The sequence below is a fragment of the Phyllobates terribilis genome, unplaced genomic scaffold (genome assembly GCF_046119375.1).
Source record: "Phyllobates terribilis strain yellow unplaced genomic scaffold, ASM4611937v1 Scaffold_2__4_contigs__length_985480577, whole genome shotgun sequence".
Classification (NCBI taxonomy): Eukaryota; Metazoa; Chordata; class Amphibia; order Anura; family Dendrobatidae; genus Phyllobates; species Phyllobates terribilis.
The window spans coordinates 863322496-863336907 of record NW_027362762.1 but is presented as its reverse complement, the minus strand read 5'-3'; the positions used below and the strand labels follow the sequence as shown (position 1 = coordinate 863336907).

At 42.8% G+C, this 14412-nt stretch overlaps 1 protein-coding gene across 8 annotated transcripts in view; it reads left to right on the top strand.

The window, feature by feature from the left end:
- NCOR1 (nuclear receptor corepressor 1) overlaps positions 1-14412 on the top strand; it is a 161358-nt gene that overhangs the window by 112283 nt on the left and 34663 nt on the right. For all 8 annotated transcript variants that reach the window (XM_073668000.1, XM_073668005.1, XM_073668007.1 and 5 more), the window contains 7 exons: positions 2957-3096; positions 4099-4225; positions 5962-6514; positions 6590-6719; positions 6939-7134; positions 9391-9561; positions 11062-11225. In XM_073668000.1, coding sequence (XP_073524101.1) covers positions 2957-3096; positions 4099-4225; positions 5962-6514; positions 6590-6719; positions 6939-7134; positions 9391-9561; positions 11062-11225 — 1481 coding nt within the window. The remainder of the gene's footprint in view (positions 1-2956; positions 3097-4098; positions 4226-5961; positions 6515-6589; positions 6720-6938; positions 7135-9390; positions 9562-11061; positions 11226-14412) is intronic.

The following is a 14412-nucleotide window of genomic DNA, read 5'->3' as shown; positions in this document are numbered from 1 at the left end:
CAGTTGCAGTCAGACTTGTATGGCACATGATGTTATTCCATCCGAATCAGATTGGTATAGCACATGATGTCTGTGCCATGCGGTGTAGCGGTTACAATCAGATTGGTATAGCACATGATGTCTGTGCCATGCGGTGTAGCGGTTACAATCAGATTGGTATAGCACATGATGTCTGTGCCATGCGGTGTAGCGGTTACAATCACATGATGTGACTCTCCCGCTTCAGTAGACCATCGATTTATGGTGTCTTCATATTCTACAATTTTCCGGTGTTGTGCGGCTTTCTTGGCAAGGCCTAAGCCTTGTGTGGCAATGAAATAATAATATGTGTTGCTGGTTTCCTAATATAATTTATGACTTGCATGTATTCTACTAACCCTCTATCATTGGAAGGTGGTATTTGCTATGTTTGGAGCCTGGTGTGTATCTCTATACCAGATTGTGTATTTCCATTCACCGTATACATGCAGAGGAGCCCTGGCATCCCTGTCATTGATCGTGTCGTGCCCGATCTTCCTAAAGGGGTTAATGTTTGGGCTGGTGTTCGTCAGGGCAATCATTTATTAAAGCTGTTTTCTCCATTCATGTATAAAAAAAAAAACAATGAAAAATCCCCGAGCTTTACGTACCCTCTCCAGGTCAGCGCAGTGTTGTCGCCTCTATCCCAGCCTGTGTCTTTTTCTGTTATGGCTGCAGTGGTGATGTCACGTCAACAAAGCTGCAGCCAATCTCTGTGCTCAGCAAGCTCATGCAGTCTACATTGGTAGAGTTCAATGATTGGTTGCAGCGCTATCAACTTGACATCACCGCTGCAGGCAAAACAGCAGAGACCAGGCATCGGCGGAGAGATAGTGCTTGATAATGGTTTGGGAAGGAAAGCTTCTTTTTTTTTTTTACACATAACTTAGCCTAAGAGAAAAAGTTGTTGAAAGGGAACTACCGTAGTTGACAGCAGAAAGCAGCCACCAAGAGCATTTTTCCATCCCTGCATTACTCAGATATCATATTGCTGTCATCAGTGGGCCCCAAACTCCCCACCAGAATGGGGGGATTTGTTTCCAATTCACCCGACTGCAAAAACGCAGCCAGGAAGAGATGATTGTGCAGCTGCAGGTAATGTATGTGCTGTGCAGCTCCAGTCAAGCCTATGACATAAACCAGTGTTCCCCAACTCCAGTCCTCAAGACCCACCAACAGGTCATGTTTTCAGGATACAGGTGATGGAATTATTGTCTGTGCAGGTGATGCAATTATCACCGGAGCAATACTAAGGAATTCCTGAAAACATGGCCTGTTGGTGGGCCTTGAGGACTGGAGTTGGGGAACTCTGACATAGATGATACCTGATGTTAGTCCGAGTGCAGCCCTGTGCTCCATCACCTGTGTCATAGACCGAATGATCGGGAGAACACGAGTGTCATTTGATCGGGAGGACACAAGGGTGACCTGCCTTTTCTTTTATTCAACTCTTTTTGGCTTCAGTCTTGTGATCAGGAGAAACTCTGGAACGGAAATCCCACAATCCAATGGATAGTTCAGAACTTGTTTTCTTTGAAGTGCGCCTTTAAAGAGAAGTGGTCGTCAGAAAATCACCTATTTTTTTTAACTTGTGTTACAAGTTTTTTTTGGGGGGGGGAGGGCTTTTTTTCCCCCATCATCTTTAAAAAAAGAAAACAAAACTACTGTATATTGGTAATCCTGCAGTTTTCACACTCCTACCTCTTGTGCTTTCAGGGACAGATTACATTAAAGTGGTTGTCCGGTCTTGAGCTACAAGTCTGCAATCACTCTATGTGACTGCAAATTTGTGAATCCTCACATTTGCACATACTGTGAGGATTCTCCGATACCAGTAGTGGGTATGTAGGTATATGCATACTCCAGGCCACATCCCGACTAGATGTATACAGCCTTGTTCAATACACTTGCATTGGGTGAGGCTGCGCGCGTCTAGTCAGCATGTGACCACATGTATGCAAATCACATAGTTGTGGTCACAGTCCCGTCACTCCCAGTGCCGGAGAATCCTCACACTGCAGACTTGTACCCTAAAGCTGGACAATCTCTTTAAGGCTCTTTATCAACAGAGGCAGGATTACAATGACAGGTAACATAACACAGTTGACCCTGCTCCCCCTCCCTTCACAATGACCTTTACACATGCTCAATAGATGCTTCAATACAAGAGATGGGGTCGGGATCTGACCATTGCAACTAATTTACTTGTGTTGTTTCCTGAAACAATAAAAAGTTAGTCTAAATTTTTAATGCAGATTTTATGTTAAAAAAGAAAAAGAGAAAAAAGAGAGAATTGCCAAATTTAAATAAATAAATTTAACACAAAAACCTGATTTAAACATTGGGACATTTTCTTCTGATCGTTCCCTATAAACATTTGCTGGCAGATTATGGCTCATTGCTGGTGCTCCTGACAGCAAGACGCCCTGTGATCCAACAGTGGACCCCTCTAACAAGTAGGGATTTTCAGAAACTTACAACCCTTTTAATTACCTCTGTGTTGCTGCCAGGTTACGGTGCAGACCCTGTGATCTGCTTATAGACACTGTTCTCAGTAGACGACCCCGATACATCTCGGCATTGGTCCATATGGATATCAGTGCACTTCAGTAGAGTCCTGCGAGACTGGTCCAGTGTGTGTATGTGCCAGTAGAGGCAGCTCATGACAGAGGACGTCTGTATTCGTCCTGACGGCACACAAGGCTGTGTAATCTAGAGTTTCACTTGGATTGAAACCACCGTCCTTCCAGTGTCCGGGTGTGTAACTTCATTGCATTGGGTATTGTAGATCTTCTAATTTGAAATCCTCTATTTTGGCAATAAAAGTCATTAATGTTAACACTTTTCCTTCAGGTTAATAGACACAATATTTAACCCCACACAATCCCTTTCCTTTAATTCAAAGAGATCCCATTGGTCTGTACTTGTGTTTCGGCAGGCTTGGTGGAACATGGTCGTAACTGGGGGGCTATCGCCAAGATGGTTGGAACGAAGAGTGAAGCCCAGTGTAAAAACTTCTACTTTAATTACAAACGAAGGCACAACCTGGACAACTTGCTGCAGCAGCACAAGCAGAAGGTGAGGATCAGTGAGCTGGCAACGTGTCTGGCAAATGGCTGAAGAGTCACTGCCAAAGAAGCACAAGACGTTTGGGTCTGTGGGGAACAGCATTCGGCTGAGCGCTATTTAGGAGATTGGTGTGGAGTCTCTGCACTTGGGCCATCACAGATCTGGATCAAAACTTTTGACTTGTCTGTATGAAATGTCAAAACTTTTCTGAAGGTGTAGTTTAGTCTTTAGAAGGGATTCTGTTGGTAACATTTTTGCTAAGCAGTCAGAGTAGGGGAGAGTGTAACAGATGCAGAGATACCAATTTTATCACTCTTTTGTGTAGGAAAATTGTCTTTTAGTTCAGATACAAATTAGACTGCAAGTGCACCAGTGGGTTTATCACTGCACTTGCAGTTGATAGCTTTTCTGTATTTCTCTCTGGTATTCAGTTGACAGCGGGGGAAAGAGTCTTTGCTGTTTGTTGTCACTCGCCAATGTTCTGCTCCCTTATTGACTGACACTTGAGAAGTAAGCTACAATGTGCTACCAAAATCTTAAGTCTTGTACCGCTCATGTGCCAACCAAATGATTGCTGCTTGCGTGAGATTTCGGCCTGGAGCAGAGATGACGTCACACAGAAGAGACTCTCCACTGGCTGTCAAGCAGCGATGGGCAGGGAGAAGCGAAGAGTAGCCATGGACAGCACTTACACCAATATTCCCTCCTGTGCACTTGCAGTATAATTTGCTTATGAATAAAAAGATGAATTTTGCTGTGATGGAGCAATTGTTGCATAATGCCCTATCCTGCACTACCTCTGGATACCTAGCAAAAATGTTGCTGACTGTTCCCTTTAAAGGGCTGTGTTACTGCAATAATTAGCTTTCTGTATTAGTTTAATTAAACGTACTGTCCCCTTAACTAGCCACATTGTGGTCATTCTTATGGCCCTTGTCCTCCATCCATTCATCGAATGAGAGCACAACGCTACTGATCAGGTGGAAAAAACTGACATAAAATCTCTTTCAGTCTCCTCGAAGGCCACGTGAGGAGAGAGATGTGTCGCAGTGTGAAAGTGTGGCTTCTACTGTATCTGCCCAGGAAGATGACGAAAATGAAGGATCCAATGATGAGGACAACCCAGATGACAGTGATGGTACGGTTTATTAGATGTATGGTGTGTTTTATATAGATGAATGATCCATATAAAAAATATATATACATTTGCTATGTACAAGGTCAATAATAGAACTAAAATGCTTGTATAGTGCACACAGGAGCCCCAAGAATCGCCTCTTACCTCGTAGAATCGCCTTTTGCGTCCTAGAATTGCCTCTTGCCTCGTAGAATCGACTTTTACCTCCTAGAATCACCTCTTACCTCGTAGAATCTCACCTCTTGCCTCGTAGAATCTCACCTCTTGCCTCGTAGAATCTCACCTCTTGCCTCGTAGAATCTCACCTCTTGCCTCGTACAATCGCCTCTTGCCTGCTGTAATCGCCTCTTACCTTGTAGAATCTCGCCTCTTACCTTGTAGAATCTCGCCTCTTGCCTCGTAGAATCGCCTCTTCATAGAATCGCCTCTTATCTCGTAGAATCGCCTTTTACCTCCTAGAATCGCCTGTTACCTCGTAGAATCGCCTCTTACCTTGTAGAATCTCGCCTCTTACCTCGTAGAATCGCCTCTTGCCTCCTAGAATCAACGGCTCTTATTTTGATTGCCCAGTGTGGCGCGGCGTTAAATGTGCGTCATGCAGCAATGGTGACTTCACGCTAGGCCGGATAATCAAAAAAAGATTCCAGGAGGTAGTAGGTGAATTTCGGGACTCCAATCCAGCAGCCATAGAGTACTGATGTGGCCGATGGATTGGATCCCCTGTGACTAGATGCACCATCTCCAAATAGTATAGTTAGATGCTAAGCTACCACCATGGTAGTAACAGTCCAGCCTGGGATCCTGTAGCACACCTATACCCACCGAAGACGTAGAATGGCACAAGTAGATAAGTAGACTCATAGAAGACCACACTTGATGGTTAGATAATTGGGCACATTGACCATTTTTACCATGCAGGTAGTCAATGCTGTATGGATGCCCTCTTTTTGTTTGTGGCTAACGTATATGTTGGGCTTGAGAAATGGCGCCTCTTGGCAATCGAGAGAGCGGTCTTATGTCTAATTGTGGGGACCTTTCAAGCTGCCTGGGTTTATTTTAGTAGGCTTAGGCTAAGTCTAGCGCTTCTTCCAGTCCCCGGTGTTCTCCTTTTAATATGCTCATAGGCCTGCATTTCCTGTGACTTGGGTTGCGTGGCCCCAGATATAGGATGTTAATCCCACATTTTGCGGTTAATTGCATTAAAAATAGATTTGTCTGCTCCTCGCTGCTATTTTTTGCTTTGTGATTCCTACAACTCTGGAAGGCTTAGGTTAAATCAATGAGGGAGTTAAAAAAGCCAGCCTTCAGTTGTCGATTAATCCTTTTTACTAGCACACATGCTCCACATTGCCAGTGGCGTAGTAAGCCGGGGTTGTAGATTTCCTGTGCAGGGCACTGGAGGCTGCCACGGACATTAGGGACAGGAACAAGCTCTTGTTCAGCAATGATTGCACGATGGAATCGCTCTTTCTGATAGTAATTTTCTTTTGTCTTGGTATTTTTTGGTATATGCTGTAAGTGTATGGTTAAATACATGTAAAATGCAGCAGTAAAGAGTCTGATAATGGCATCAACATCCATTTTTACCGCAATTACAAGGGTTTTCAAACATAGTCAACGACTGAGTAAAAACTGCACAGATTTGTGGTAGAACCAGTTCCCGGTGGACATTTTGTGTGACCTTAATGTTTAAAATCCTCTGAACATCCATCATTCACAATTACATTTTGCTGCAGGTGCGGAAAACAGTTCAGACACTGAAAGTGCGCCATCTCCATCGCCCGAGGAAGGGACTAAGCAAGCTGATGAAGCCACAGAGCGGACCACTTCTTCATTACCCATAGCTGTTTCTCCTGAGCAAGAGTCCTCTAGCAAACCTGTACCTTGTGCATCCCCCTCTACTATCGCCCAAAATACAAAGACCCCCGAGAACCAGTACCCAGAGCTGCAGGTAAAAGAAGAAGTTAATGCAGAACCGGAAGAGGCAATGGAGATTGGGGAGAGACGAGACAGCTCAGAACCTAAACCAACTCTGAGTCTCCAAGTTAATACCAAAGTGGAACCTGTTGAGGCCGATGTGAAGCTTCCCGATAGTGCACAAGTTAAAATAGAGGAAGATACCAAAGAACGAGAGCCCGAAAGGAGTACGGAGAAACTAGAACCGGCAGATATGGAGTACTCCACCAACCAGATGCCAACCCACGGAAGGCCGGATTCACACTCTGACAATGACTCCAGTGCCACATGCAGTGCGGATGAGGATGTGGATGGAGAGCCCGATAGGTCAAGGTGAGAATGGTACAACTATAGTATAATCTGTAAGGTGTTTATATGTCTGCATCACTTTTGTTTCCCCTCTTTTAGGGTGTACACTCTAGAGTCCAAGCCGTCACTGTTGAACCCAGCAGGAACAATCCTGATAGCCCCCTCCATGAAGCAAGGCCCGTTGGATCTGCAGCAATTGCATCATCGTGCCGCTGTTATTCCACCCATGGTAAGTGTATGCAACTGAAAAGAAAAACAGACCATTCTTTGTAGTATCATCTAAAGGTGGCCTTAGAGGCTGCAGAGAGAGGGGCAGGGGGCTTGGGACCACCACTCTGATGATCAGTGGGGTACATGATTGTTGCACAGTTCTTTGGCTGTTGCTGCAAGCACTACTTTGGTAGCCATGCTTGGCGCCTCTACACATCTGCTTTCCGTCCTGTCTTAGGTTTCTTGCAGCCCTGGAAGTTTATCAGGGGCACCAGTCTCAGCAAACAGTTTCTCCCTGTACCAGCGACATCTTCAGTCTCTGCATGAAAATAACTTGCTTGAAGAGCAAAGGCAGAGACAGGAACAGCTCAGTATGGAGCGAAGATCGGCCAGTCCTGTCAACTTGTCCAAGAGTCCAAGTATTGAATGGGAAGGTAATTACTAATTGTCTGTGTATTGGGGGCCTCTTGACCCCTGACAGATGATGTCGGGAAGAGACTGATTGGGCTTGTTAACTTCGACACGCGATAACCTTGTTCTCACGGGATTCGAGACGATTCCAGAGTGTCTGGTAGTCGCTTCCTCCTCTTTCCCCATTGACAGCACATGATTGTACATGTCTATAGGGAGATCGGAGGAATGGCTGCCGGCCAACGTTCATCTTGGGGCACCTTTTAGGTTGTCCTGAGGTCTTACCTCTGTGTGATGTAACACTGATGTGAGCCGCCATGTGATTTGCTTCTCATCGGGAAGTGTTCTTCAGCTTATGCGGTTACGGACCCCTTTGAGGCTGGATATTTTCCAGGCTCCTGAAATATTGGCAGCGGCTCAGCCGTTCTGTTTTCAGTGTTGCTACACAAATCCCAGAATATTTACCCTGGCACTGACCACCGAAGGCTTCCTGCCAACCAAGACTGTTCTCACATGAGGTAACAAACACGTCAGGAACCTTTATCTGTCATGTGGTCCTCTTACTGCTTATGTGGCTGATTAATGATTAACGGCTGTCCTGTCAGCCTGGCCTTCTGAACGTTTTATTGCAATAAATATATAGATATTTTTCACATAATGAATATCTACTTATAGTAGAGATCTTACCTGCAGGATATTTCTGCTCCGGTTGCAAAAAGGAGAGATCCCTTTGGTAAGAATGAGTTTTAATCATTGCAGTTTTCACCCTATCGTGCTCTTACTAGGCGAAGGCAATATGCAAGTCTATTCCGTCCGAGAGTGCTGGCTCTGAACTTGGCATATCCCAAATATCCATTAATCCCCTCCAGGATCATGACCATAGTGCCAGGGCGGGTATATGGGCATAGTGCATGGCGGGCGTAAGGAGCTGGCTCAGGAGCTAGCTATGATCGCTGCTATCTTCTTTAAAGCCTGTGTCAATCACGAGAAGTTGCACTTATGCTTGGGTGAGCCTGCCTAAACGCCCAGTCCAGCAGCTCTTCAGTCCCCACTGTGCCGAGGTGTTTCCAGGGGCCTGCTGAAGGCCCCCATGGCTGATGTATTGATAACACAATAGAGGCACAGCCAGGACTTTGTAAGAGACTATTGTATTTCAGTATTATAGAATACGCAATCACATTTTGAAATCTTTTAAGAGGACTAAAAAAAATTAAAGTTTTAGAAAAAATAAAGTTGTAAAAATGTATGTGTGAAGACGCAACTTAAATATGTAGCCTTTTTACCATTAAAATAATTAAAAAATAAACATATTTGGTGTACGTCCATTAAAGGGACTGTCACGTTGAACATGCAGTGTGATCTGTGGACAGAGAAGGAGAAGCTGAGCAGAATGATATATACGTTAGTTGGAAAAGATTCAGTATAGCTTTTTTTTTTTTTTTTTAAATCCCTGGTGTCTGTATGAATGAGTCCAGTGGGCGGTCCTACTAGTGATTGACAGCTATCTGCATGCACAGTCACAGATCAAAGACTGTCAATCACTGAATAGGACCGCCCACTGGACTCCTCAGCATACAAACACCAGGGATCTTAATGAATAATAATGCAAGTTTTACTGAAACTTTTCCTTCAAAAATATATATCTGATTAGATGTCATTTGCCAACATGTATCCTTCAAAGCGAGAGCCGAGTGCGCAAAAAACAAACCCCAGTCCTGCTCCACGGATGAAAATATAGAAAAAGCTATGGGTTTCACAAATTGGTGACACAAACTGAAATATTTTTATTTTTTTATAGCAAAGTTCAGAATAAAAACTTCTAAAATTATAATATTTTTTTTTTTAAAAAAAGTGAGTTATCGCTGGAATCGAACTGGCCTGAATCGTGTTGCCAGGATTACCACACAGTGAACAGCATAAAAACGAAACATTAAAAGCAATGGCAGAATGTCGCCTCACTTGGATTATTTTTCATTTTTTTTTTTAAAGTACATTATATGGTAAAATAATTGTTCAATCAAAACTGCAACTCATCCCACACAAATCAAGCCCTCATACGGCTATGTCCATGGAAACTTAAAAAAAAAAAAAGTTCTAGCTCTTGAGAAAGCAAAACAATTAAAACACGAGAAAAACGAAAATTGGCTGCATGGGGAAGGGGTTAATATTGGTAACAGGAATGGTTGCCAGCGCTGGTTTTGGTCTGGCGGTGTAATTGCTTTCTGTGTTCAGCGCAGTTTGTCAATGTCTCTCACAAGGTAACTCGCTTTTCTTGGCAGGAAAATCGGTGTATATGCCTTATGCTGCGGAAGTCAAGCGAGTCCTGGAGCACGAAGCGCAAATGCAAAACGCTGCGCGGTCCATCTCACCGTATAGGATGTCTCCAAGAGAAGTCGGCAAAGCCTCCTCGCAGACAGACCTGAATCCTGTCCGCTACTGTGTCCCCCCAGGTACTGCTGACTGGACACATTTCAGTAATTTTTTTCCCATTTTATTTATTTCTTGGCCTGTTTTCTGCAGCTTATCCGGTCTGCAGAGCAGAATTGGTTACGCTTTATGATATGATTTTTGCTTTTGAGTCCCAAATCCTATATTGTAAAACTCTAAAAATTTCAAGTCCCTTCTTTCTGCCATAATCTGGATGCCTCTGACCACCACCAGAGAGCATATTCTGCATACTCCGATTCATCAAGACTAGCAATCTTCACTCTGATGTTGATGAGGAGGCATCCTGCAGTCAGACGCTCCTGATTCATTGAAAGGTGTACGCTCTTAATGAATCGGGAGCATCGGACAAGCAGCATGTGCCGTCGTGTGTTCTCCGCCTTAAATCCTACTCCAGTCACTGCTGGAGTAAGATTTATGGAATACTGAACGATGCTGCTTGTCTCACCCCAGCTCCGTTAAAGAGGGTGGAGAAAGCCAGAAGTCGCAAAAGTTTAGCACAGCCTCGAGTTACACCTTTTCAAGGCTTTTTGCTCCAGAATACTGGTACAAAAGCTTTGATGAATCAGGCCCAATATTTACACGGCTCCCTTTGAACTCCATAAAATGAGTACAAAAAAAAAAAAATAACTTAAGTGAAAGTGCATTTAGATGATTAGATAAATCGCCGAACAAGCAATTGTATAAACCTTCATCCCGATTACCTGCCTGTGTAAACATGCTGATGAATGAGAAAAACGCTCATTCATTGGGTGATTGACATGTGTATGCTCACAAAAAAAAAATCATTACCTGTAGTACATTTTACTATGGAAATGGGATGTGATGCTGTATGGAGACAGAACAACCATGTTAGCGATTGTTCTGTTTCCCCATAGTACTCAAGGGCCGAATGACTCGAATATGGTGGCTCTGCTCACATTAATGGGCAGAAATCAGAGCGCGTCAGTGCACCATTGTCTCTGCAGATGGTGAGCACAAGCTGTGCAATGAGGACACCTGCTGGTGGAATGGGGGTAATGCAGGTGACTGCAGGGAAACTAAAGATCAGGCTAATAAGCTTAGATACGAAGGGATTGGTGTAATTATCACACTTGACAGTTGCTTTAGATTTCTTTTTTACTGCCTGCAACATGATGGGATTTGTGGTTCATTCCTTGGATAAGGGCATGTCCTCATGGGACTGATCTGCTGATTTTTCTGTATAATGAGGTTTTCTTCATGACATTGGCAGACACTGGGAAAGCTAAAGCAGCTCCACAAGCACCAAGCCATCACCCCTACCTCGCACCATGTGAGGAGGTGTAGGAGATTGATCACTTATACTGGCATTTGGGAAAATTCATTTTTCTATGGATATTGGCTGTGAAATAAGAAAAGCCCCAATGTGAGACAACTAGAGTCTGATCCATGGGCTTCTCTGTGGGTTTTCAGGAAACCCGTCTTCTCATTTATGTTGAATTCAGTATTTCACATGTTTAAAGGAAAATCTTTTATTCTCCCAGTGTTGCAACCAGCTCCCCATCAAGTGATCACATCTTTAGCTGAAGGAACAAGACTCCCTGTGACACGTCCAACCCGTCCACCTCCTCCCCTGATCCCTTCATCCAAATCTTCAGTGACCTCATCTGACAAACCTTCTTTCATAATGGGGGGCTCCATATCACAGGTGGGTTAAATCCAGAATTTAGTTTTTTTTCTACACTATCATGCTCAGTTTTGGTTACATATTACAGCAGATTGGGGACATATATACAGTATTGTACAAAAATGTATATGAGGGCGTACAGGTGCTGGTACTTCTTTATATGGGAAAACCTGGTGACAGGTTCCCTTTAAGAGCAGCGTATTATAGAGACAGGTCTGCTGTACTATTAGCTTTAAATTTACTGTATTTTGTGTAACCAAATGGCACAGTATTTTTGTGCCGTCTGGACAGTATTGCAGCCCTCCTGTAACAAGCCCCCCAAATAAGCACATTTTTGTGACAGATGTATTTTACTTTTTGATTGTCTTAAATTTAGCAAAGTTGAGCATATAACTATAAGTAGGGAGACAAAGTGGGAAAGTGACTTGTTAGATGCTACCATATTTTAACCACTTCGCGCCAGAGCCTGTTTTTGCCTTCGTGACCGGGCCAATTTTTTCAATTCTGACCACTGTCACTTTATGAGGTAATTACTCTGGAACGCTTCAACGGATCTCCACTGATTCTGAGATTGTTTTTTCGTGACATATTGTACTTCATGATAGTGGTAAAATTTCTTCGATATCACTTGCGTTTATTTGTGAAAAAATCGGAAATTTGGCGAAAATTTTGAAAATTTTGCAATTTTCAAACTTTGAATTTTCATGCCCTTAAATCAGAGAGATATGTCACTCAAAATAGTTAATAAATAACATTTCCCACATGTCTACTTTACATCAGCACAATTTTGGAACCAAAATTTTTTTTTGTTAGGGAGCTATAAGGGTTAAAAGTTGACCAGCGATTTCTCATTTTTCCAACAAAATTTACAAAAACATTTTTTTTTAGGGACCACATCATATTTGAAGTCACTTTGAGGGGTCTTTATGACAGAAAATACCCAAAAGTGACACCAGTCTAAAAACTGCACCCCTCAAGGTGCTCAAAACCACATTCAAGAACTTTATTAACCCTTCAGGTGCTTCACAGGAATTTTTGGAATGTGGAAGAAAAAAATTAACATTTAACTTTTTTCACAAAAATGTTACTTTAGACCCAATTTTTTTATTTTCGCAGGGGTAACAGGAAAAAATGGACCCCAAATTTTTTTGTGCAATTTCTCTTGAGCGTGCTGATACCCCATATGTGAGGGAAAACCACTGTTTGGGCGCACGGCAGGGTTCGGAAGGGAAGGAGCGCCATTTGACTTTTTGAATGTAAAATTTGTCTGAATAATTAGCGGACGCCATGTCACATTTGTGGAGCCCCTAATGTGCCTAAACAGTGGAAACCCCCCACAAGTGCCACCATTTTGGAAACTAGACCCCTTCGGGAACTTATCTAGATGTGTGGTGAGCACCTCGCACCCCCAGCTGCTTCACAGAAGTTTATAATATTGAGCCGTAAAAATAAAATTTTCACATTTTCCCCTCAAAAAATGTTTTTCATTCCCTAATTTTGTATTATCATAAGGGTAATAGGATAAATTGCACCATGAAATTTGTTGTACAATTTCTCCTGAGTACGCTGATACCCCATATGTGGAGGAAAACCACTGCTTTTGTGTAGGGCAGGGTTCGGAAGAGAAAGAAGCGCTATGTTGGCTGGGATAGGCAGCAGACACCATGTCACATTTGAAGAGTCGCTGACATGCCAAAACAGCAGAAACCCCCACAAGTGACCCCATTTTGTAAACTACACCTCTCAAGGAATTCATCTAGGGAAGTAGTGAGTATTTTTTAATTTTTAAATTTATACCATTGGGCAGTGAAAAAAGCATAATTATATTTTTACCACAAAAAAATGTTTTACCCTCAGATTTTACATTTTCACACAGGGCAATGGGTAAAAATGGTGCCGAAATGTGTCACACAATTTCTTCTAAAAGTGGCAATACCCCATATGTGGCTGTATCGTACCACTTAGCCATACGGTGAGATTTGAGGGGGAAGGAGCGCTATTTGACAATTGGAGAACAAATTATTGTAGAATAGGCATTTGGATTTGGGAGCACAAAATTTTCTGAATTTCTTTTGGGGGGCAAGGACCATTTTGCTTTTCCAGAGCCTTTCTGCTACCAGTAACTTGGAAGTCCCTTATATTTTTAACAGATGATGGACCTGAGTGGGGACTAGCTTTTTTTGAGGACTGAGTTGAAGCTTTTATTGGGAACATTTTACGTAACATTTATCCGGCGCTCTAGGCTGAGCACTTACATCGGGGTTTCCATCTAATTTTCCAAGTGATGTAATTCAGATGAAACCCCTGCAGGATCCATTCACTGTAATGAGGCAGCAGAGTTACTCTGGACTCCGTCTGGCCTCTGTTTAGCGGTGTCCTTTTTTTCAGAAGTGCACAAAACTGTGGCCAACCGCACTTTTATGCACGCCTAAAACAAATGACACCGTGGGATCCCAGGCTAGACGGCATTCACAGTGGCCTATATCTGTCTCATTACAGAGAATCTTCCATCATGGGTTCTGGCTGAATCACGTATTTCAGAGATTTACACGGAAACTCTGGTGTAAGTGCTCAGCGCAGAGCGCAGGATAAATGTGAGCAGAGCCTTACTGGGATCTTTGGGAGACATAATAAACAAATCAGTAGCAGGTGAATAATATTTGTTTTATTTATTTTTTATGCCGTTCCTAGTGTGATATAACTGATTAGATTACTTTATTCTTCGGGTCGGTGCGATTACAGAGATACCAGATTTATATCGGGTTTTTATGACTGACAGCTGTCACACACTAAAATACGCTTTTTTTGCAAAATCTAGTTTTTTCATCACCATATTTTGAGAGCTATAATTTTTCCATATTTCGGCCGATAGAGTCATGTGACGGCTTGTTTTTTGCGGGACGAGTTGACATTTTTATTGGTACCATTTTTGGGTACGTGACATTTTTTGATCGCCTTCTATTCCGTTTTTTGGGAGGTAAAGTTAACAAAAACAAACACTTCAGGAATTGTTTTTTGAGTTTTTTTTTATGCCGTTCTGCGTGTGGTAAAAGTGATCAGGCAGCGTTATTCTTCGGGTCAGTACGTTTACAGCGATACTACACTTACTGTATTTTTTTTATGTTTTGGCGCTTTTACACAATAAAACAATTTTATAGAAAAAAAAATATTTTTTTTGCATTGCTTTATTCTGAGCGCTATAACTTTT